This window comes from Moschus berezovskii, chromosome 22, assembly GCF_049115385.1.
Source record: "Moschus berezovskii isolate FMDL1 chromosome 22, NW_MosBer_1.0, whole genome shotgun sequence".
NCBI lineage: Eukaryota > Metazoa > Chordata > Mammalia > Artiodactyla > Moschidae > Moschus > Moschus berezovskii.
Genome location: NC_142481.1, coordinates 10,468,841 through 10,492,226, shown reverse-complemented (window position 1 = coordinate 10,492,226; position 23,386 = coordinate 10,468,841). Strand labels below are relative to the sequence as shown.

General features: G+C 61.7%; 3 protein-coding genes, 1 long non-coding RNA gene and 1 pseudogene across 9 annotated transcripts; 1 reads left to right on the top strand and 4 right to left on the bottom strand.

Moving 5' to 3' along the window:
* Window positions 1-363: 363 nt before the first annotated feature.
* Window positions 364-4,091, bottom strand: SIX5 (SIX homeobox 5). Its single transcript, XM_055411832.2, has 3 exons — window positions 3,253-4,091; window positions 1,535-2,331; window positions 364-1,276 (listed from the first exon to the last, which is right to left on the bottom strand). Exons 1-3 carry the CDS (start codon window positions 4,053-4,055, stop codon window positions 669-671), a joined length of 2,208 nt encoding a protein of 735 aa, XP_055267807.1. The 5' UTR covers window positions 4,056-4,091; the 3' UTR covers window positions 364-668.
* Window positions 4,092-4,167: 76 nt separating this feature from the next.
* On the bottom strand, window positions 4,168-5,471 carry LOC148774330 (uncharacterized; annotated as a pseudogene).
* Window positions 4,945-15,675, bottom strand: DMPK (DM1 protein kinase). Of its 5 annotated transcripts, none has more exons than XM_055411838.2 (15): window positions 14,326-15,675; window positions 12,122-12,213; window positions 11,778-11,861; window positions 11,592-11,687; window positions 11,152-11,300; window positions 10,932-11,025; window positions 10,438-10,644; window positions 10,093-10,356; window positions 9,310-9,395; window positions 7,886-7,994; window positions 6,968-7,125; window positions 6,782-6,879; window positions 6,576-6,622; window positions 6,169-6,258; window positions 4,945-5,836 (listed from the first exon to the last, which is right to left on the bottom strand). In XM_055411838.2, the coding sequence occupies exons 1-15, from the start codon at window positions 14,483-14,485 to the stop codon at window positions 5,714-5,716; spliced, it is 1,857 nt and encodes a 618-aa protein (XP_055267813.1). In that variant the 5' UTR covers window positions 14,486-15,675; the 3' UTR covers window positions 4,945-5,713. The 5 variants fall into 5 exon arrangements, with proteins under 5 accessions (XP_055267813.1, XP_055267811.1, XP_055267812.1 ...); XM_055411836.2 differs by having other exon boundaries at window positions 6,169-6,254; XM_055411837.2 differs by having other exon boundaries at window positions 6,169-6,254; window positions 10,108-10,356.
* Window positions 6,122-7,889, top strand: LOC129546656 (uncharacterized). The gene is made up of 3 exons (XR_008683919.2): window positions 6,122-6,401; window positions 6,825-7,129; window positions 7,238-7,889. It is a non-coding gene; the product is annotated as an uncharacterized LOC129546656 (long non-coding RNA).
* A 144-nt stretch (window positions 15,676-15,819) lies between the features above and the next one.
* DMWD (DM1 locus, WD repeat containing) lies at window positions 15,820-22,903 on the bottom strand. 2 transcript variants are annotated; one of them, XM_055411833.2, is made up of 5 exons: window positions 22,309-22,903; window positions 20,877-21,059; window positions 17,592-18,866; window positions 16,724-16,798; window positions 15,820-16,364 (listed from the first exon to the last, which is right to left on the bottom strand). In XM_055411833.2, exons 1-5 carry the CDS (start codon window positions 22,747-22,749, stop codon window positions 16,317-16,319), a joined length of 2,022 nt encoding a protein of 673 aa, XP_055267808.1. In that variant the 5' UTR covers window positions 22,750-22,903; the 3' UTR covers window positions 15,820-16,316. The 2 variants fall into 2 exon arrangements, with proteins under 2 accessions (XP_055267808.1, XP_055267809.1); XM_055411834.2 differs by lacking the exon at window positions 16,724-16,798 and having other exon boundaries at window positions 22,309-22,899.
* Window positions 22,904-23,386: the final 483 nt, after the last annotated feature.

Below are 23,386 nucleotides of genomic sequence, written 5' to 3'. Positions count from 1 at the left end.
CTTGGGCAAGTTGTTGGAAGGTAACCCACACCCCCAGAGGTTCTAGTTGTCTGTTTATTTTAATGGAAATGAAGGTGTAACACATCCTAGAAAAATAAAGATTTAGGATACAAAGTAGACACGGGTCAGGGATGCCCCGGCAGTCAGGGATCTTTGGTCTGGGGCTGGACAAGGTATCGGGAGCTCTAGTCCAGGAGGTGCTAACTGAAGACCTCGGCACAGGTGCCCACACCTGTGGGCAGGAAGGGCCCAGCAGGGAGGGTCCATGGGTTTCTGAGCACAGGACTGCCCGTCCTCCACCCTGGATTCCAAGCAGTTCTGAGAATGCTGGACATCAGTGGAGCTATTAATAGTGTTTTAGGGAGTGATAGGGAGAGGGCTGGGGGTAGGGGCGGGGGAAATTCAGCCGTTCGGCAGGGCTTTCAGCTCACAGCTAGTACCAGGTCGAGGGGGGGCAGAGACCCCGAGTCAGGACCCCCAAATCTCCCCATATAGACCAAGGAGAGGGCTGTAACAGAGGCAGCATCCTGTCCAAGGAGTGGACCTCCAGGGTACGGAGAGGCTGAGCGGCTGGGGAGGGTGTAGTGTGTGTGGGTGTTTGTGAGAGGGTCCCTCCTCCCGGCCTGGATTCCGAGCACCATTGTAAGGGAGGCCTGGGGGCCAGCGGGTCACAGTTCCAAGGGCTCTTCCACAGGCACCGACTGTAGCTGCGTCAGGACCTTGGTCTCGGCTTCCAGCCCCTCGTCCACCTCGCCCCCCGCGGTGGCCCCCAGGAGCAGCCCCTCGGGGTCAGGGTCTGGCAGCCTCAGCACGGTGTGGGGGGCCTGCGTCCCCAGCCCCTTCTCTTCCTCTAGCAGCCCCTCGGTGCCGGCATTCAGTTCCAGCCCGGCCGGCCATATGGGCACGGCCGCAGGTGACAGCAGCAGCCCCTCAGGCGGGGGCGCCGGGAAACCGGGCAGGAGGCCAGAGGAGTCTGGGGAGAAGGGTAGGCTGGGGGCGGCAGCGGCAGGGGTGGGGGGCGGCTGCTGTGCAGGAAGTGTGCCTAAGGCGTGGGCCTCTGGAAGAGCGGGGCTGGTGGCCACCGGGAGGGCTCCTTCAGGCACCGAGATGGCTGTGTCCGGCTTCAGGGGCAGGGCCAGGCTGGGGGCGGGCGGCAGGACCTGGGAGACCAGCATGCTGGTGGGGAAAGTAGCGGTGAGGATGATCTTGCCTTGCTGCACGGCCACACCTGTCACGATGGGGCTGCCAGACACGGGGTTAGCCAGCAGGAAGTTTCCTGTGGGGAGAGGAGGGAGGCCAGGAGCCCAGGTGAGGATGAAGCCGCTGGGGGGCAGGCAGGGGGATTAACCAGAGGCAGAAGGAGCCCCTTCAGGGTCAGGGTGAGGCCAAGTCTTCCTGGGCTGAGCCTCAGGAGGGTCTGGGACCAGCCAGGGATGAGCTCCCCTCCCCGCACTGCAGTCCCAGGAAGCCCACCAGCAGCACTCCCCTCCCCAAAACAAGTGCACCCTCCCACCCAGCCACCAGAAGGGGTTACCTGGGGTAGTGGCCGAAGGCAGCTGCAGCGCAGTCACGCCCACGCCAGAGTTTATCAGGTGCACGTTGGCAGGGCCCGAGGCACTGGCCACCTTCACTGGGCTGCCTGGCCCAGCTGCCAACAGCTGCAGCGGCCCCACAGCCTGGGGCAGGGTCACCACCTGTGAGGTGGGCACCACCTGGGGCAGGTTCAACAGTGGGGAGGTGGGGCCCAGGCCGGCAGGGTAGCCAGGGGGTGGGGAAAGTGGCACCACTTGGGGAGCAGCCATGGAAGTCACTGGTCCTGGGGGCAGCGGAAAGGTGGCTGCCGGAGGGGGGCCAGGCACCACTTGGGGCAGAGGCGCCGGGACCTCCTCTCCAGAGGGCCCTGAAGCAGTCACCTGAGCCCCCTTGGTCTCCAGGGCTTCAGGCTGAGCCTCCTCCAGTCGAACCTCCCCAGTCTGAGGGTCCAGAACCAGGGAGGTCTTGCCCTCGCTGGCCCCTTGGGGGCTGGGCTGTGGAGCAGGGGCACCCCCGGTGAGCAGCAGGGGGCCCAGGCCGGAGGCCTCGCCCAGGGCCAGGCTGTTGATGATGACCGGGCTCCCATTGAGGAGCACTGCTGGAGAGCTGCCGGCGGCCAGGAAGCTCCCGTTCACCAGGATGGAGGAGGAGGCAGGGCACGGTGCGGGAGGGGCGGCCCCGGCCAGGAATATGGAGCCTGGCGCTGGGCCCTCGGCAGCCGCGGGAGCCGCCCCCCTCTCCAGGTCCTCAGGACTGCGGCTGGACTCGTCCTCAGTAGTGGGGTTTCCATCAGACTCGCTGGCCAGAGAGAGGATTGTGAGTGGTGGACTCATGCTGCATTTCCCCGCGGGCCAGCCCCATTCCTGCCGGGAGCCGGCGGCAAAGGGCTCCGAGGAAGCACAAGCCGCCCACTGCCTCCCCATGTTCCCCAGCCCAAACTTCTGTGGCCAATTTCAGAGAGTTAAATGAAACCTCCTCTCTGAGACCCCAAAGGTTCAAGCTGAACGCTGAGATTGAGAGGGGGCCCTCCTCTCCCAACTCCTCGGCTTTAGGGTCCGGGAGGTTGAGCAACCGGGCTGCCCGAAGTCTCCAGAGTCCGCCTGAAAACAGCCGAGTGGCTCTGGAGACACTCAGGAGGGAATCGCCAGCTCAGTTCGCGGTGCCCAACCCCCCCTTCCCCTCCTCCCGGGCGTCGGAGAAGGAGCGAGAGGCCGGCGCGCAGGGTGGGAGGGGAAGGGCTTGGGTTACAGGGAAACCGGAGCTGGGGAAGGTTCACGTTTCACAACAAAGACAGACGACGGACCACGCTGTTTGGGCCCTGGGGGGGCGGGAGAGACGATGAGACAGCCGCGGTGAGGGAGGGACTGGCCACGAAGGGGCCTGAAGAAGCCCCTACGCCCGGGAGAAAGGACAAAGGCCTCTCCTTTTCCATAGCCCTTTTTTCTCACAGTCGCCCCCAAGTCTAGCCGCGGGCGCGGATGGGATCTGGGACGGAGCCTTGAGTGGATGGAGTAGAGGGAGGCGGTTTCCCCAGCCTCTGCGAGAGAAGCAGCGGTGTCAGGGTGGAGGGCCGGGAGAGTGCCTAGTTAATCCACGCGGATTCCTCGCGCTCGGCGGACGCCTGAGGGTGTGAGCGCGGGGCTGTCCGAGGACAAGGGGTCTGGGAGAGGGGGGTAAGTCCCCGGGAAAGCCGGACTGGCGCCGCCCCGGGCCCCTCACCTCTTGCAGGGCGCACCGCCGCCGCCCCCGGTCCGGTCGCGCTGTCGTCTGTTCTTGAACCAGTTGCTGACTTGCGTGAGCGAGAGGCCGGTGAGCGTGGCCAGGCGGCGCTTCTCGTCTGGCGTTGGGTAGCGGTTACCGCGATAGCAGGCCTTCAGCGCGGCGCGGGAGCGCTCCTTGAAGCAGTAGACGGTCTCCTCGCCGTCCCAGATGGTCTTGGGCAGCGGGAATTTCTTGCGCAGACGGTACTTGTCCACCGCGCCCAGCGCGCGGCCGCGGGCCCGCTCGGCCTCGTGGTAGCGCGCGCGCAGGTAGAGGTCCTGAAGGAAGGCGTGGTGGGCGGCGGGGAAGGGGCGGCTCTCGAGCAGCCGGTAGAGCTCGGCGTACTCGCCTCGCTGGAAGGCCACCAGGGCCCGAGCGCGCAGCACAGGATCGCTGCCACGTAGGCGCTCGGCCGGGGGCAGTGCGCCCAGGAAGCGGCTCAAGCGGCCGGCGTGGCCCGCCTGTAGCAGCGCCTCGCACACGCACGCCACCTGCTCCGGCGAGAAGCGGAGCCCCGTGGGCGGCTCGGCAGCGGCCTCGGGGGGCGACGCGGGGACGCCTGGAGATCCGGGGCCCTCCACTTTCACCGCCGTTTCGCCCGCCCCGGCCCCGGCCGCCGCCGCCGCCTCACCCTCGGCCGCCTGCAAAGTCTGCAGAAGCTGGCGCGCTTCCTCCTCCTCCTCTCCGGTCGCCGCCGCCGCTACCACTGCCTCCCCCCCGGCCGCCGGCCCCGCGCTCGGCTCCGCAGGCAAGGTAGCCATGTTTTGCAACTTTGGGAAGTTCCTCCCTCCTCCTCCTCCCTCGGGCTTTCCCTAGCCCCCTCCCCCGCCCGTCTCCCCTCCCCACCCCACCCCCCACTTCGTGCTTCCCGATCTTCTCCCGCGAACCCGCGTCTCCCCTCCTCAACACCGATGCCAGCCCCAGCTCTCTACTAGGGTCTCTGTCCCAATGTCTGTGTGTGTGCCCGTCCCCCTCCCCGTCTGTCCGTGATTCTCCCTTTGTTTTCCCTCCGCCTCAGGCCGCGCTTTTTGCCTCCCCCCGCGTGTGCCTCTGGCTCAGGGCCTCAGTTTCCCCATCGGGACAACGGAGAAGGTAACGGGCCGTCCGGGAGGGCTAAGGGCGCGAAGACACCTCTGCCCCGAGACTAAGCTTCTGCACGCCGCCGTCTCCAGGGTCCTCCGAAGGCCCCCCTCACTCCCCATCTCGGCCCACGCTCCGCCCCTCGGAATTCCCGGCTCCGCAGGGGGGCGGGTCTGGTTGGGAGAAGGGGCGGGGGAAACGGGCTGGAAAGTTTGCAGCAACTTTTCTCGAGCCTAAGTCTCTGGAACGGATGAGCGTGGCCCGCGCAGGCGCAGTGGTAGGAGGATGGCTGTGAGAGCTGCCAGTCCAGCCCGCCTCTTCAACGCGGTCGAATGGCACAGCTGGGCCACAGCTGGACAATGGGCGGTGCCTCCGAGGAGTCTGCTCGTCTTCTCCTATTGGCCTGGTGCCTAGGCCACGCCCCTCAGCCCTACCCCCACCCGATTCGTCCGCTTCGCCTCCCTGCTAGCTTCCTGCCAAGCCATTGGCCGCCTCCGCTCGCCTTCCGATTGGCCTGCTGAGCAGCCTCTTGCCCTCAACGCAAGCTGCGGACCCCAAGGAATTTCAGAATTTTGGGCAGACGGAAGGGCCTTTTATTCGCGAGGATCGGGGGTGGGGGTCCTAGGTGGGGAAAGACAATAAATATCGAGGAATGTCGGGGTCTCAGTGCATCCAAAACGTGGATTAGGGTGCTGGGGTCCTGGAGCCTGTCAGCGGGTCAGAGGAAAGGTCAATAAATACCCAAACTGCCGAGGCGGACGGAGTCGGCTGGACTCCGAGAGCAGCGCACGTGAGGAGGGCGCGAGAATCCCCGAAAAAGCGGGGCTGTCAAAAACAAAGATTCCCAAGAAAGCAGGCGGAGCTCGCGCTAGACTTTAGCTGCGGAGAGAACCTTCCTGAGGGGGCGGGGCCTCATGCACAAGGAGGATTTGTGGTTTGCGAGCCAATGTGGGTGGGAGTGCCTGGAGGGTGAGAAACAGATGAGCCCTGGCCCTGCTGCCTTCTCTAGGTCGCAGCTTGCCCATCCACGTCGGGGTCTCAGCTAGGCAGGCGGAAGAGGTCCGCGATCCCCTCAGCAGCAGCAGCAGCAGCAGCATTCCTCGCTACAAGCCTCCCTGGAGCCGCAGCCCCGGCTCCTCCCTCCCCGACCGCCAGGGGGCGGGCCCGGATCACGGGGCTGAAGCTGGGGCGGAGACCCACGCTCGGAGTGTTGTGAACTGGGGGGCGATGGGAGGGGCTTCTGGGCCCTGCCTCGGTCACCCAACCCTCCAGAGGAGCCCGAGTGTAGGACAGGCTCGGGTTCTAGGGTTCAGGCGGAGAAGGTGGCTCCCGGGCGGGGTCAGACTGCGGCGAGATGGCCGGCGCAGGCCACCAACCCAATGCAGCCCAGGGCGGCGGCAACAGCCAGAGCAGCGGCGAACAGGAGCAAGGAACGCGCCTCCGATAGGTCAGGCCTAGTGACCTGCAGGGAGAGGGCGAGGGTCAGCACCCAGCGACACGAGCCTCTTATTGGCTCCCTGGACTTGCCTGACGGCTAGGAGGATCCACAACCCCCGGCACCCGCCCCGCCCCCCTCAAAGGGCGGGCAGCTCTGGTTGGCCGGTTCGCAAACCTAAGTCTTGTCCGAACTCATTATTGGCTGCTTCCTAGAGACCTGTGTTGATTGGCTGCCCGAGAATCCTCCCTCCCCACCGCTGGCCCAGCCCCGCAGAGGCGCTGCTAAGCAGAGGCGACTTGGGGTACGTGGAGCTGGGCGGGGGCGCGCGGCGGGCGGGCGTGAGCAGCCGGACGTACCCTGGCAGGGAGCAGCAGGTGGCGGCGGTGCATGGGGCCTGGCCCCACCAGCGGGCATTGGCCCAGAGCCACGGCCGGGGGGCCATCTAGCTGGAGAGAGAAGGGACAGGTGACCCGATCTGAGCCCAGCTCGGCCCGGCCGCCCTCGGCGGGGGGCGAGAGACAGCGAGGGGAGTCGAGGTCGGAGAGGTTATCTAGGGAGAGCCCGAATGGATATTCCGAATGGGGATATGGTGAGAGGCCTAACCGAGGGAGATCTGGTCGATGTAGGGTGAATGGAGAGTATCTACTGACTGCAACCACAATGAGAGGGGAGCCCTAAATCTGGACGGGGGTACGGAGTGACAGAGACGGGGCCAGCAAAGAGGGGCAGCAGGCTTGACGCAGGGGAAAAAGAGGGGTCTTACATGGGAAGGTGGCTCCGTAGCCCGGGGACTGGGGACCCCCGTGACAGCTGGAAGGAGAAGAGAGAGGCGTAGGGCGCGTGGAGGGGCGAGGAGGGCGGTGGCGCGGCGTGCCCCAGCCTGGCCCCTCGCCCTCCCCCCGGTGTGTACCCAGCCGCGGGCCCACCTCCCCCGGGAGCCTCAGGGAAGGGGGCGGGTGAGTGACTCGCCTGCGGCTCCCCCGGCCTGAAGCAACTCCATCCGCTCCTGCAGCTGCCGGACGTGAGCCTCCAGGTCGCGGTTCCGAGCCTGGGCCTCGCGGAGTTGACTGCGGGGAAGTGAGGACCGTGAGCCCTTGAGGCTCTGGCGAGAGAGGCTGCTAAAGGCGGTGCCTACCCCCGGGCCCCGACCCCGACCTGGCGAAGTTCTGGTTGGCCTTATGGATGGCCGCTAGCTCCTGGCTCAGGCTCTGCCGGGTCAGCACCTCCTCCTCCAGGGCCTCCTGGAGCTCCCGCAGCGTCACCTCCGGCTCTGCCACCGCCTCCGGAATAGTCTCCGGAACTGCCGCTTCAGCCTGGGTATGGAAACGGGGCTTAGGGTGGCCTGAGGCCTGGGGAGCATTCAAGACCTGAGCATAGATTGCAGGACTGGGATCCTCCCCTGACCTCTATTCCTGCACCCCCTAGATCCTTCTGGAATCTCCACAGTGATCCAGACTCCCTCCTTTGGAGGGCTAATGCCAGCCCAGTCCTCCTCCTCTCCAGCTTTTAATCTGGTCTCCTCCCATCCACCATCCACACCAAAACCAAAGGTCTGTTCCTATAACACTGCCCAACTTGACCAGGTCCCTCCTCTGCTCAGATTTTCTCCAGCCCCTCAGAGACCTCAGGAGGAGGCACACCACACTGAAAGGCCCTGTCTGGTGTGCCTCCGCTGGTCTCAGCCACCCCACTCCTCATTCTTCGCCGTCCTTTCTCCTAGAACAGTGCAACCTCACTACCCTCCTCTCACATTTAAGAGCAAATCAGCTGGTTCCCACCTCAGAGCCCTTACTCTTAAGGTTCTCTTTGCTTTTCCTCCCATGGGTGGTCCTCCTCCTTCTCCAGGGCTTGCCCTCCCTCGAGAGTCCCCCTCCATGCATTAGAAATTAGAACTCAGTGACCTGTTCTAATTTCTTTGTGAGGGTCACGTCTGACCGAAGTAGCCTTGTCTCTACTTTGTCTTCCATCCCTTTTTATTGAGAAAGTTCCCAGGAGGTCCAGCACTCCATGGCACACGGCATCCCTGAAGGCCTCCCCGTGTCATCCCTCACTGACTCTCCTCCAGGGACTCACCGTTTCCTCTGGTGGGGGCACTGTGGGTTCCAGGCTGGTCTCTTGCAATGGCTCAGGCAATGGCTCGGCCTCCAGTTCCATGGGCGTGGAGCCCAGGATCTCATCATCCCTGGGGAGAGGAGGAGGCCGAGGGGTGGGAGGGTGAGCTGGCCTCACCCCAGAGGCTGCTAATCCCCTGGGTTTAGAGCCAGGACACCCTAGCCTGTGCCCTGGGGCAGTCAGACCTGAAGTCTCTGTGGTTTAAGGAGGGGGAGAGGCAGAGTGAAGGGGACAAATTGCCAGGCTGGGTGGTGGGGGGACAGGTCCTTCTCTTGTTAGGAAAAGGCCAGCCCCTGGCATGGCCTCAGGCCCCTGGAAGCTGAGCTTCTCCTCTTTGGGAACATGGGGTCAAGACACCCATGTTCTAGGATCTTCCCTTCCCCTCCGTCTCCATGTCCCCTTCTCAGGCCCCTCTCCTTAGGGACTAAGGAAGTGAGGGGCACACTGCCCAGCTCTGGCAGCCTCCAAAGAGCTGGTCTTCAGACTGGGTGTGGGATCCCAAGACTGACAGTAAAGAGCAGCCCACCCCCTCAGACCCAGGTGCTGGGAGGAAGACAGATCCTCCCAAGGAATATGAAATTGCAATAAAAGTGATGTTCCCTCCAACCCTCTTATGTCCCTCTTATGGAACTGTGCCTCAAGGACCCAGTGACCCAGGACAAGGATAAAGACCTTTGCCAAGACCAATTTGTGGCTGTTCATCCAGCTTGGGTCAGGACAGAGAGGCTGGTTGACTAAATCCTGCCGGTCCAGTGGGGAGAGCACTCCTCAGCAGGTCAGGATTGTGTGGTAGTTTGTTTGTGATAAGAAATGGCATTTGCAGTACATTGCCCAATAACAGAACGGGTTAGAATACAGCATGTTCCCACAGTTGTTAAGGAGGTGTGCGTGTGTGAGCCAGGGACCGCTGCTGCTGGCGGGCTTTGTATTTTCTGATATACTTGTGATAGGCAAATGCATTATTTGCAGAATCAGTGTTTTAAAAGGGCTTTGTGGTTATGTAATTCAGTGAGTCTGTGTTCTTTTAAGACTGACTTAACAATTCTCAACTCCTAATTTTTCTAAGACTGTGAGGTTCCCATGACTGTACACTAGACATCGAAAAGTGGAAAGTGAGAAGATTCTGCGAGGCCAAGTCTTTGAGGTTTTACAACTCAATCTAAATTTCAAAGTTCTCATGGTCTGAGAATTTAAGGTCTTGCAACTCTGGGCTCCTAAAAGCCCTTACTTCCCAAGACGACAAGGTTCCAAGATTGACCCTGCAAGTCTCCTGGGCACCATCAGGGCAGGATGTGAAACCTGGAGCAGCCCCCCAGGGCCTCTTGAGGGGGCCATTCCCTCCTTCCCCCATCCACTCTTCTCAGGCTGCAAAGGGGCGTGCTTACCTGAGGGCCATGCAGGAGTAGGAATAGCCCACGAAAGGTAGGTGGACACCCAGCGGCATGCCTTCCTGCATGTCCGACAGTGTCTCCTAGGCAAGAGAAACACAGATGTGAGGTGAGCAGCAGCTGTCAGGGCTGGCCCCTCACCCATTCCCAGTGTTGGCTTAAGTGACCACCACCCCCTACCCCAGCCTGGGGTCTATCTAAAGTGGACTCCACATCATTTTATTACATCCTGCTGCTTCCTTCAGGGCACTTGCCACAGTAAAGGTATATCTTCTCCTGACTGTTAGTAGAGGAGGGCAGGGACCAGGGCTGCTTTGGTCCATGAGTGTCCCCAGCAGTGCCCAGCACAAGGGCAGTCAGACAGAGCAAGCCTGGGGGAGCTTGTACCAACAGCTGAGGAAGAAGACCTAAGAAAGGGAGGGAGGCTTCTCTATGGTGCTTTCTCACCTCTCATCCTACCAGGTCTCAGGTCACATGGCCCCCTCCTCCAGGAAGCCCTCCGGGACCTTTCATGCTGCATCAGGAGGCATGCCCCCTGCACCTCCCCGCCTGTCTCAGCCCTGATCTCTCTGGGGCGTCACTGTTAGGGACAAGTCTGGGTCTCCCACTGGACTGTGAGTCTGGGTCACTGCTGGCTTCCCAGTACTCGGCCCCCACAGAGCAGGGATTCTGGGGAAGCAGTGATTTCAGGACCCCAGGAGGAGGGTACTCTCCTAACCTCAGTGTTATGGCGGAGGTATGAGGGGTACCTTCTGCAGAGCTGGGGTCGCAGGTACCTACCCCGCCCCCGCTCACCATGGCAGTGAGCCCGTCCTCCACCATATCGAAGTTGCACGTGTCCGTGGCACCCTCGAAATCTGGCGTGAAAGGGGGAACGCTGTCTCGGAGGCTGTCCCATTCAAGGCCAAAGAAGAAAGGATGCTTCCGGAAATCCCCTGCTCCGTTCCGGCCCAGGCGCACCTCCGGGGGACACAGCAGCTGCTGGATGAGGTCTCGAGCCTCCTCAGGAACTCCTGTGTCAGCCAGCGGGAGAGAGAGGTGCTCCTGCTCGGAAGGGGCCGGAAAGAGGGGCTGTTACCTAGGAGCCTTCACGGAGAGGTCACGGGCTCCCCGGGCGGTGCTTACCCTATAGTGCACGATCTTGCCGTAGGTCTCGGCGGTGGAGTCGGCGTAGAAGGGCGTTTGCCCGTAGAACATTTCATAGGCGAACACGCCCAGTGCCCACCAGTCACACTCGGGCCCGTAGCTGCCAGTCCCCGGCCCGCCGCCCACCGCCTGCAGGATCTCGGGAGACAAATAATCCGGGGTGCCCACAGCCACCAGCGACCGCACCTGAGCCAACAGGACCACAGCTGAGCTTGGCCCCGCCCCTCCTATCTCTGACTCCGCCTCCTCCTAACCTCGACCCTGCAGCTTAGTCCTTCCTGCCTGTTCTAACACCGAGTCCCCACAAGCAGGCTTAGTCCTGGATCTCCTCTCTCCCCTCCATATCTGGCCCTGCCCTCACGCTGGCTCGGCCTGCACACCTCAGGCCCGCCCCCAACACCCTGCACCTCCGGTTCCGCCCTCCACCCCGTTATCCGTCGCCGGAGCTACCCCAGGACCCGCGCACAGCTCACCGTTCCATCCGCCCGCAACTTGAGGCAGGAGCCGAAGTCGGCCAAGCGGATGTGGCCGCAGCGGTCCAGCAGGATATTGTCCGGTTTGATGTCCCTGCGCGGAGGGAATAAGCAAGGGGAGGGGGATAAGCGAGCCTCTCTCCAGTCGTCTCACCGGCCCCACCCTCTTAAGGATCACAGCTCTCCAATTCCCGCGCCCCTCGGCCCCAGCAGCGCCCACCTGTGCACGTAGCCCAGCCGATGCACCGAGTCTATGGCCATGACAATCTCGGCCAGGTAGAAGCGCGCCATCTCGGCCGGGATCCGCTCCCCAAACTTGCTCAGCAGCGTTAGCAGGTCCCCACCCACGTAGTACTCCATGACAAGGTACTGGGAGGGGGCGTGTTATGGGGGTCGGTACCCCGACTGGGCACCGATCTCTGATATCCCAGGACAAAGACTCCCAGAGACGCCCCATCCCTGGGCAGAGACCCCGCAGTCCCAGCCGCAAGAGATCTCCCAGGCCAAAACAGACACACCCCCACCCCCACCCCTAGTTCCTCCAGGATGTCACTAAACAGAAATTCACTCCCCACCAAGACAGTCAGGGAGAAAGAGAACCCAAAGACCTTCCCCGATGTCCAGAGTATGGAGCCCACAGTCGCCCAGCCTGGGGCTCACCAGGTAATTCTCGTCCTGGAAGGCGAAGTGCAGCTGTGTGATCCAGCGCTGGTCCCCGTTCACCAACACGTCCCTCTCTTCGCGGAAGCACGACACCTGCGGGACACCAGGAGCTGAAGCGGGCGGGAAAGGGGGGCGACGCGAGGGGGGATCTTCAGTACCCTGCCCACCCAGCCCGACCCTCACCTCGCCTCTCTTCAGCATGTCCCACTTATTCATGATCTTCATAGCGTACACCTGGCCCGTCTGCTTCATCTTCACCACCGCCACCTGAAGGCCCAAACAGGGTAACGGGTCGGAGGTGGCCGGGAGACACCCGGGCTCGCCGGGATAGGACTCCACCCGTAACCCGGCCCAGACGTGGCCCTGCCCCACAAGCCACGCCCATTGGCCTCAAACCCCGCCCCAGGCTCTAAACTCAGTCATTCATCACTTTCTCAGGCCTGTCTCGGAACTCCTACGTCCCCCGCCCACTGTAGGAAAAGGCAGGTTCCAGCCCCACTGAGCTGCCTCGGCTGCTCCAGGCTCACCTCGCTGAACGCCCCGCGTCCGATCACCTTCAAAATCTCGAAGTCATCCCTCTGCAGTCGGACCTCCTTAAGCCTCGCCGCGATGGGCTCCACTGGAGGCGTGGAGGGAACCAGAATCACGGGGACTGACATTGGAGATGAGGCAGCCCACCCTCGGTCCTCTGTCCCTGCCTCTCCCCTTAGGGCTGTCTGCCTCCGTTTTCACATAAACGTTTTGTGAGGTTTGGGGGGCCCTAAACTGCCCTTCTATGGAGAGAGGTGTGATGTCTGCGAACCCCTTTCTGGGACAGAACATTAGGCCAGAGGGCTCTCTGTGGTGCAGGATGAACGGGCTGAGGTAACAAGTCTGCTGAAAGGAGGCTGCGATGAACAGAGAGAAGAAACAGGCCCAGTTCACAGAGCTCCTGGGGCGTCAGTCCCTGTTCCGGGGACCTGGCCCACCCCAGGGCGCTCTCTCATTCAGTCTGTCTTGCGTTATGGCCACAGCCTGCAATTTAATCCAGCACCTTAGGCTCAGATGCAGGTGGCTTGTGGCCCACACTTTGGGAAATCCTGAGTTTAGGGTTGGCGCCAGGAGAAGGAACAGGAGAGGGAGACGAAGCCAGCGTGGACCTACAGCCTGGGCACCAGTGCTGCAGACGCGGTCAAATGCGTTCTCTCTGTGTTCTCAACTCCAGGAGGAGGTTTTACTATCACTCCTTATCCACAGATGGGAACCAAGACTCATGACAGCTGAAGTCCTCTGCCCAAGGTCCTAGAGCCAGCAATGTGGTAGAGGGCAGTTTGGGAGGGAGAGGGCAGAGGGTGGAGGCAGGAGACTCAGGGGCAGGGGGACAGGGAGGCCTGGAAGAAGCTGGGAGCCTCCGAGGCAGGAGGGAGAGGGAGATGGGCACAGCTAAGGATGAGGGAAGATACTGTGGGTTACGGAGAGGGTTTGGGGTTCGGGGAGAGTGGGCTGGCCGGGAAGCAGCAGTCAGGGCCCAGGATGGGGGAGGGAGGAGAGAGCCAAGACATTGAGCCCTTTTAAGGCAGTGGGAACCCAGGCCCCCTCCCCCGCCCCAGCAGCCTGGCAGGGGAGGGGCCGCAGGATGCTGCCCGGGCCACAAAAGGAGCGCTCCTTACAGGAGTGCTGATTCCTGTCCCCGCCTCAGGTCTCAGTTTATCCTGCAGCAAGAAGGGGGCTGAGAGAGTTACTAAGGGCTGGGGGGATGTGGGGAGAAGGTTCTCCCAGAGGCCAAGTGGTCAAGCACTTGACCAAGCACTTGGCCTCCACCTTCCCGTCTGCAAAATAGGAAGGAGAGAAGCAGGGCCTGGGTCAGAAAGAGATGGACACGAGAGGCAGAAGGCAGAGAGAGGACACAGGGACACACAGGGCCCCAGGACCAGGAGTGGGCTACTGAGGGCCAGGATGGCAGATGCTAGAGACAGAAACCTGAGTGTACCAGAGCCCAGGCCAGGAAGGGCTGAGGGCAGACAAAGCAGCAGGCTGAGGCTAAACCATCTTCCCTGCGGACCAGTCTCCAGGGACCTTGGGGGGGGGGGGGGAGGCGTGCAGCATAGAACCTGCAGAGCAAGTGGGCCCTCCCTGAAGAACCCTGGTTGTTCCTCCTCCAACCAAAGGGTGCTGGGTGATGCCTGTCTGCAGAGCTGGTTCTCCCCGGGGCCTGAGTCACCGCGCCCTCCCAGGGCCTGGGCACCTGTTGGGGCAGCTGGAGAGGCTGGCGCCGAACACCTGCCCGTCGGCCGCGCCCCTGGCAGCTGCCCTGTTCTGTCTCTCCCGCTCCCCCCTGCACTCTGGCAGGGTGGAAGGCCACGGAGCCCATTTTGGTGATGGTGGTGGTAGGGAGTTCCCCAGAAGACAGGGCTCCCCAGCGGGTCCCTAGGCCTAGAGTCGGTGAGGGGGTACAGGGGGACCACAGGAGGCAGCGCCCAGCCCAGCTGACCATGGGTCCCAAGTCTTGATTCTGAGTCATGTCTACCCTGGCCTCTGCTAATCCCGCTCTGCCGTGCCCGGTGGGGCACAAGGGGAGGCGTATGTCACCCCAAGTTCTGGGCTCCTGAATGGGAGGCTCGCCCCATGTCCATCTTGCCCCCAGCAACCAGCGCAGACCCACCTCCTCCCTCTGCCCTGCCCCCATCCCCAAACCTGGGTGGGGGTAGGGGGTTGGGAGGGGAGAAGCCCCTGCAGGCAGGTGGGCACTCACCCCACTCCAAGAAGTCGGCCACATACTTGTCCTGGGCCAGGTCGGAGGTGCCCAGCTCCTGGTGGACGCCCAGGAGAAGGTCGAGCAGGGGCTCCAGCCCCAGGAAGCCGGGGTCCAGCACCAGCTGCTGGAGCCGCCTCAGCCGCACCTCGGCTGACATGTCGGGCAGGCAGCACCATGGCCCCTTCCCTGGGCCCGGGGCTCAGGGTCCTCCCGTTACGGGGCCTGAAGGGCCCTGTGGGGGCCCCGGCCGCATGTCTGCCTGTCCCTGGCTGTCCCCTGGGCCTCTCTGGTCACTTCTCTCCGCTGGCTGAGAGGGCCTCCTCCCTTTCTCCCCACCCCTCGGGCCGGCCCCCTCCAGCCTCCCAGCCTTAACCCCTCACAAGCCAGGGCCCCCCCACTCCCACCTCCCCGGGCCCCTCAGAAAGCTTCAGCATGAGGTGGGGGGCAGTGGAGAATCTCAACCCTCAAACTCTCCCCCCCTCCACCGAAAAGGCCCAGCACAGGTGTGACCGATGCCAGAGATGTGCCCTCCCATTCCCCGGAGGGGACCAATTGAGGTTCAGAGTGATCTGGTAACACCCCTCCAAAGCTCTGGAGCTGGGAGGGGAGAAAAAGGGGTGAGGCCTGGGAAGGGGCGGGAGGCCAGGGCAGCTTTGCGGGTGACTCAGCCAAGGATTCAGACTTTGGGACGGTTTAAATTTAGCCCTCAGGCCCTCTGTTTTACACAGCCTTTTTTTTTTTTTTTTGGCAGGAGATGGGGAAGGGGCGGTGAGAGAATCGGGAATGGAGGCCCTCAGCAGCCAGGACCAGGGGTGACCCACTGGCCAAAGCCGGGGGGGGGACCAAAGGAGCCCCCAAAATAGCTCCCTGGACCCTGGCTGCACAGCCACATTCCTGCCCGGGCTAGGATTAGAAACAGAAACATTTCGGGGGGTGGAGGGCGGAGCGGGAAGACACTCCTCCCTGTGGCTCCAGAGAGCCGCCAGGAGGGATTTTCGTTGTTCTTTCCAGGGTGGACAGTCCTCCCTGAGGAAACCGTGGTCTCTGGTCGGCCCTGGATGCTGCCCCCCCTACCCCGTCAAGCCAGCAGGAGGCCAAGGCTTGTGCTGGCGGCAGGTCACTTGGGGGAACCTTGGGGGCTGGCTCCCTGTCACATCTGATTTGGACACTTTAAAAAGGCAACTTTAAAAACACCCACTGAAGACCTTGAAGGGGTCCTGGCGGCTCCCTTCCCTCTGAGAGTTTGCGGGGGCGGTGTGAGGGATCCTCCCCATCTGAAGGGCCCTGCCCCTGGCCGGCCAGCAACTGACCCACCAGCTCTGTGCCCCCAGCACCACCCTCCTCCAGTCTTCAGTTTTTCCTGCCATTGAAAGGGGGTCTGGGAGGAGGCTGGGCCTAGCTCTTGCTCTGTATAAAGTCGACTGATTCTAGGACTGCACTGAACACACACACACTTCCTCCACACCTCCGCGGAAGGGAACAGAGACGCGGTGAAAACAGGGAACTTTAGTATAAATAAGAGGTCCCAGGGGACAGGGAGGGCCCCAAGGGGCTTCCATAATTTAACACTCTTCAAAAGCACAAGGAACAGCAAGGGCAGGACTGGGGCCAGGGGAGGGGTGGGCTGCCCCCTGCCCTGCGCACAGGATGGAGGGGCACACTGCAGTGTTGGGGCTCTTGTGGGGGGCGGTTTCTCCCCCAGGAGTGACCAGTCACATGCTGGGGACAGGGAGGCTAACACTGATGTCTCAGAGGAAGGGGTCATTGTACTTGGCAGTGGGTGGGGACAAGGCGGAGGCCACTACATCCCCCCAGTGTCTGGGCCAGTCTGAGGGACCATCTACCCCCAAATCTGTGCAGGGCGAGGGACCGGAGCAGTCCATCTGTCATGGTTAGTCTTGTTAATACGTTGATCCGTGAGTTCAGCGGGAAGGGTTACACTAGGAGGCTGGGGGCGTGGTGTGGGGGGACCCCCGACATCCACGGCTTCACACCACTGTGCCGCTTGGGGAGTTGCCTGGCTGGGAGGAGATGCCCTGGGGAAGAGGAGAGGGGAGACAGGCAAGGGTTAGAGACCACCTGGGGCTCTCACCAGTCCCACGGGTAGGGAGCCAGCCCGGAGTCCGCCAGGCTGCTGCTACCCTGGCCTTGCCCTTGAACCCACCCAAGACGCCCCCAGAGAGGTTGCTGTTCTGGGCTCAAGAACTTAAACGTCGGCTAGCTTCCCAGTCCCAGCAAGCGGCACTTGTATACAATTAAAGTCCTCATGTGAGCCTGAGCAGAGAGGATGGGGAAGGGGTGGGGGAGAGGGAGGAGAGGGGGAAACTGGGGTCCCCTCCTGACTGGGGGGGGGTACCTGAGATTCTGTCGGGAAAGGACTTAGGGACAGTCCTACCTCTACCACTGACTTGCTGGGTGACCTGGGCCAACTTCCTTCCCCTGTCTGGGCCTCAGTCTCCTCGTCTGTGAACTAGGGAGATAGAGGGGTCTCTTTCAGGGTTCACCAGCTTCCCCAAATCCAGATGCCCCTGCCTCAGAGACTATGCTTTAAGTTCTAGGGATCCAGGAACCTACGACTCTCAAACTCTTCCAGGGAACCAAGCACAGCCCTCCCATCTGGCCTCCTGGCCCCTGAGACCGAAGCCCAAGAAGACCCCTGAGACCCCAGCCCCCAAGTCACACAGCATCAGGCCCCCACTTCACTTGCTGGGGCCTCTCTGAGCCCCAGAGCCAACACAGGAGGTGGGCACATCCACCCGCCACCCATCTTCATGCGTCCCTGTCCACAGAGGTGAGAACGGTTAGAAAGAGGCAGTGCCTCGCTCGAGATCACACAGGGAGCCAAAGTGCAAGCTGGAACCCCGAGCCTGGATCCCACAGCCCACGCCTCCAGCCGTGGGCTTGCATCCCAGGAGTCTGGAAGCTGGGGCCCACAGGCTTAGTCTTGCCCATAGAGCTGAACCTGCAGCGTTAGAAACATCTCACCATTCCGGTAAGACCTGGCCATGCGGGGCCCACTGACTGCCCTTCAGACAGCTGGCCCCAGTCTCCACCACTCCCAGAGGCTGCTCCTACCTGACCTGCTGCTGATGTTGCCTGGCAAGCATTCTAGAAGCCACTCTAAGACCTGGGGAGCCTTTTTCTGGGACAAGATTTCCATGGCTTCCCTGGACCCCAGAGGGCTGGAGGCTGTGCACTAATGAAGCCCTCTGCCAAGGCCCGCCTCTGCCTGGGTCCTGGTGGGCGGGCGAGGGGAGACTCACCGCCTTGCCCGGCCGGGCCCAGGTGCAGATGAGGCCCTCCTGGCAGGCGGTGATGATGCAGTCCTCCAGGAAGAGGAGGACCGTGAGCCGCTCCTGGGCGATCTTCTTGCACACCAGCGGCTCCAGCAGTGGCACCTCGTGGATGCGCGGGCAAAGCGCGGTGCCCAGCACCTTGGCGGGGTCCAGTCGGCTTCGGGGGGCGGGACCGCTGGGCTTGTCCCCGCCGCCCCCACCCCCACTGCCACCCCGGCTGATGTTGCCCAGGCTGTGGTAGCGCTTGTGCTCTTTCTCAGCCCCCCGGTCCCGCCGCTCCTGCAGCGTGAGCGTGGCGAAGCGGCCGATGCTGAAGGGCGTGCCGGGCTCTGCCGCCGTGCACGGGCCGCCCCCCTTACCGCTGCCCGCGGGGTGCGGGAGGCTGTTGGAGCGGGACAGTGAGCGGGGCAGGGGCCCGGGGCCCGGCTCCCCGCCCCGCGAGCCGCTGGCGGTAGGCGGCGTGGTGCCAGGCGTGCCGGGGAGGGTGCGGGTGCGGGCCAGGGGAGGGTGTGGGTAGAGCACGTCTTCGGTGAGGTCCCACAGGCAGAACTGCGTGTCCTGGCCGGCCGAGCCGAAGCGGTAGGTGATGGAGCCGGCCTTGGGCAGCGGGGAGAGGGGGGCGCCCCCGCCCGAGCCTGTGCTCCCCGCCTCCGGCTCCGGCTCCTCCTCCTCCTCGCCACTCCGCTCCCCGTCTGCGCCCGCGGCCGCCGCCTCCTCCGCCCTCGTGGTGTAGGGATCGAAGGCCACGGCATTGACCCAGGACTTGTGGCCGTGGCCCCGGGCCACCACGCGGCCCTCGGCGAAGGACCACACGGTGACCAGGTCATCTTCGCCCCCTGTCACGACGTATCGCCCGTCGGGGCTCCAGCACACGCAGAGCAGGCCCCCAAAGTAACTCTTCATGAGCCCCCGCAGGAGCATGGAGTCGAAGTGGAAGACGCGCAGGCAGCCATCCTGGCTGACGCAGGCCAGGTGCCGGCCATCGGGCGAGAAGGCGAACTCGTTGAGGGGCCCCTCGCCCACCGCCCACTTGGCCAGCGGGTTGCGGGGCGCCTTGCTCTTGGCGGCGTAGACGGCGAAGCCCTCGCCCTGCTTCAGCAGGCTATACTGGGGCGGCGCCGAGGCGCACGGGTGGCCGACGTTGTACAGGTACAGGTGGCCGCTGGCGTGCGACGCCAGGAACAGGCTCTCTGACTCGGGTAGCCACTTCAGATACGTCACCTTGGTCTTGTCGATGAGCCGCTACCAGGGGGGAGAGCGCGGTTGGGTGAAGGGCACCCTCCCCTGGCCCACCTCCCCCTGGTTCCCCGCAGAAGGTCACCATCCCCGGCCTGGGTCTCCGGGAAGAGGAGTGGCTGAGGGAGAAGGACGGACACCAGGTCACGGGAAAGCAGGGGGAGAAGGGCTGCGTGAGGGGCGCTCTGTGGAGTCTCAACACCCCTTCTTCGGCAGGAGAGCAGTCCTGCGTTCCAGAGCACTGTCTTCCGTCTAACCCCCTCTACCATCTTTACCGTGTGGTGCTTAAGGCAAGAAATAGATTCACAGACTATCAGCTCCCCTGAGGAAGGGGCCTTTGCTTATTTGGTTCATTGTTCTGGCCCCACAGCGCAGAGCTGTGCAAGTAGGAGTCCTGGAAAGTAGTTCCTGGACTCATGAATGACAACCCCCATCCTGTCGGCTGAGCATCTTTGTTCCTTTTTGTCCTCAGCACTCTCTTCCACACCTGCAAGAAATCCTGTGGGCTGGAGCTTCAAACTTTGCCCAGAAATGGACCTGATCTCACCTCCCCCCACCGAATCCAACCGCCCTGGGCTCAGCCGTCATCAGGCTTATGATGGCCTAACTGGCCTCCAGGCCACCACCGCCCAGGTCTCTCTGTACACCATTACCAAAGAGATGCGATTAAAACCTGAGCCAGCAACCTCGCCCTCTCTCCCACTCTGAACACACATGGCAGCCTTTATCAGGCAGGGCTTGGAGAGAAACAAGCCTTGAAGCCCTTAGGCATCCAGTGTCTCTAACAAATTAACTTCTTTCCCAGGTGTCTAAGTGGATTCCCATTCTCCATTCTCTGGAGAATTTAGAAATCAATCAAATCATTTCTGCGTTCTATGGTGAACCCCGGTGGCAAGCGTCCACGACCTTCCAGACCCTACATCTCCTGGCCTTCCGAGTTGTTTCTGAGAATTACTCTATTACCCTCCCCCTCAACGCTGCTCTGGCCACCCAGCCTTTCTGCTCTCCTGCTTTGGGCATCTGTGCTAGCTGTTCCCTCTATGCAGAACGTCCTTCTCCCTAGTAACTTCTGCTGCATCCTTCAGGTCCTTTATTTCCCTGTCACCTTCTAGCAAGACCTTTGCTAATCTCGCCAAGCACTCCACTTTTGCCTTCCCTGCTGGATTTCCGTCCATAACTTGCTGACACACAGCATACTTAGGTATTTGATAACTATCTGTCTCTGCCAGCGAGATGAAGGCTCCACAAAGAGAGGGCCCTCTGTTTTGTTCACTGAGATATAATACTCCTAGTGCTTAGAGCAGTCTGGCAATGAACGAGAATGCTCAGTTAATATTCTGTGAATGGATGAGCTAGTCCATTTTTAATCCATTCTCTGTTCGACTCACTTTCTTCTGCCATTGATGCATTCTGTACATTGGGACACCCTCTCTGAACAAAGGAGAAAGAGACAGAGGACAAGAGTAGTTCTGGACACAGATAAGCTCTTCCGCTGGCATTTCCCCTTATGCCAGGACTGAGCAACCTCCACATATGATTTTACAACAGTCCTGTGAGGTAGGGACAGGACTCCCACTTTGCAGTGAAGGAAAACTGAGGCTAAGGAATAGGCACCTTCCCAAAGCCACACAGTGAGTAGATGATGTAGTTCAGAATTTGAAGAGCAAGGGCTCTGGCTTCAAACAAATCCCAACCAGTGATCAGCCTCAGTTTTCTAATCTGCAAAATGGGTCTCACAATCCTAACCCATTGGTTGATGAAAACGCCAGGAGTAATGTGTTCAGCATAGAGCTAACATAGTACAGGGCCTGGGCACCAGAGATTCACCCGTCATCGTTAGCTGTCATAACTGCTGTCACCCTCTTCGACGTATCTGTCAGTCCATCCCCCATCTCTCCCTCATTCTGCCCCCACTCAGGCCGACACTGCTCCCCAGGCAGCTGTAGTCTCACGGCAAACAGCGTGTGGGTGGGCGGGACAGGGGAGGAGTTCTGAGCCGTGGGGACCCATAATCACCTCCTCATTGAATAGTTTGCTGGTGTCCTTCTTGATGAGATCCAGGTACTGGACTTGACCGGCTGAGAATCCCACCAGCAGGGAGATGGTCTCCGTGGCAGCAGTGAACTGGTTGAAGTCATGGCAGGTGGGCTGAGTGCCCTTATAGATCCGCTTGTCAATTGGCTTGTTGAGGTCAATGGACTTGAGTGGTGGGAGAAAACGAGTTAATGGCTTCTACCACTGAGAGGAAGGAAGAGGGTGCTGAGGTTGGGGAAGAAACCACGAAGAGGAAGCAGGGCTAAAGCCCTGAGGGAAGTGGGCAGGTGGATGGGTAAATGAGGAGGGAACGGGCAACCACAGACAGGAAGGACGACCCAAAACACAAACAGAAGAGAACAGCAGGGAGGAAGGCTCTCCCGCTGCCACCACATGAGACCACTAAGTGCCTCCTTCCCCAAGCTGGATGCTTCTTCCCGCCCAACTTCAGGGACTCTTGCCTACAGTATCAGTGCAGGGTCCCCATAGTCCCTGAGCTTCTATACTTTCTTGTCCTCCCCCATAATTTCAGCAACTCCCCTAGGTCTTAGCACCACAATATTTCAAGACCACCAAAACTCAGGATCACCCAATCCCCAGAACGCTAAAGCCCAGTGTCCCAGGAGTCTCTTCACTCTGGAGTTCCTAAATCGCAGAATTCCCATCACACGTTCAGGAACGCATTAAATCTCACAGTCCCCCCAAATTTTAGGTGCCTTCATCACCTCTGAGCTCTCAGGCTCCCCAACACTTCCAGGGACAACCACTTACTCCAAGGGTCTCACGTCCTCTGGGACCGACATCACTTTAGAGACACCTGTCATACCTGAGGATATCACCTCCATATCTTCCATCGGCTCCGAGATTCTCATTTCCTCCAGCACCCTCATTAATCTCCAGAACCCCAATTTTCTCTAGAGTCCCATTCACCTTCATGATCCCTATTACCTCTAAGCCCCTGTCACTTCTAGAATCCTCCTTACCTCTGGGCTCCCTAAGTCCCCCAGACACCTCCAGAATGGAATATCCCTGGGTATCACTTCTGAGCCTGCAATTCCCAACACCTGCAAAATGCCTGACAGGCAGAACCCTGGAGGACCCCACAACCATCTCGGATTCTCCATCACCTCCAGAACAGTCACCATCCCAGAAGCCCCACGCATAACCTGGGGATCTCACGTGATCTCAAGGCCTCCCACCACCTCCAGGAAGGCCAGCACTCAGGGGGCCTCCCATCACCTTTTAGAACCCTGCATCACCTCCAAGAACCCTTTCCCCCTAGGACGTCCATCACATCCAGGATGCTTGTCTCGGGCCCTCTGTCACTCAGGTATCCTCCTGTCACTTGTGAATCACCTCAGGGGTCCCCATCCTCTCAGCCTGCACCCAGGGCCCCAAGATGCAGGCCGCTCACCCGTTGGCTCCCACGGCGACAGCAGCCCGGGTAGAAATAGAGCTCGCGGCCCAAGTTGAAGCAGACGCGGTCTCCCCCGGCGCCCAGCCCCGCGGGCGTGGCGGGCGGCTCCCCGGCCCCGGCGCTGTCGGGCTCCCCAAGGCGCACAAGGCTTAGGCGCACCGCAGGTAGCGCGGGCCCGGGCCCGGGGCCTGCAGGCGGAGGGGACGGAGAGGGGCCCGCGGCGCCGGGGCCCGAGGCAGAGGCAGGGCCGGGCGGGGGTTGCGGCGGCTGGGGCGGTGCCGGGGTCTGGGCTGAAGCCGGACCCGATCTACGGGCGTTGCCGTCGCCGGGGAGCAGCTTGTAGAAGCCCTCGCGGGTGCGGAACTGCGACTTGATTTCCGCACAATCCCCCATGGCGGCGCCGGGGCCAGAGCCGCCCTCCGCGCCGCCCGCCGCCATCTTGGGCGCCCCCCCACCCCAGCCCCGGACCCCGCTGCCGCCGGACCGCCGCCCGCTGCCGGGGCCCCTGCCGGAAGCCGGGGTCCGCACCGGAAGAGGTGGGGTCGTCGCCCGGGCAACGCCTTTTCGATTGGCAACAGGGTAGGGAGGCGGGACGAGCTCCAGCCGTCGCTCCGGTAACGGTTCTGGGTCTGAAGGCGGGGCTACAAAGTGGGCGCGGCCTTCGTGCCTGCGACTGCCTAGTGGTTGGCTGTGGGGGCGGGGCCCTCAGGGGAAGGGGCGTGGCCATTAAAAGAGCCCAATCCCTAGCAACGGCGCCCTGGGAACCGTTTGCCTAGCAACGGGAGTACCCTGAAGAGGAGGCCTCGTCCACAACTTGTCCTTCCCATGACGTCACAGAAATGACTTCAGGTGACCCTAATGTCTCCTGAAGACTCCCAACATACACCCTCCAGTGTTTTCCACTTACATCTTAAAGACCCTGACTGGCCACAGCATCTCCAACACTTCCTCCCCAACCTTGATGATCCTGCAAATCTCATTGATCTCCAACGTCTCCATAAAACTCCAGTGACTTCATCTGACCCAATACTGATTAATACTAACATCAAAAAGACCCTGATGCTGGGAAAGATTG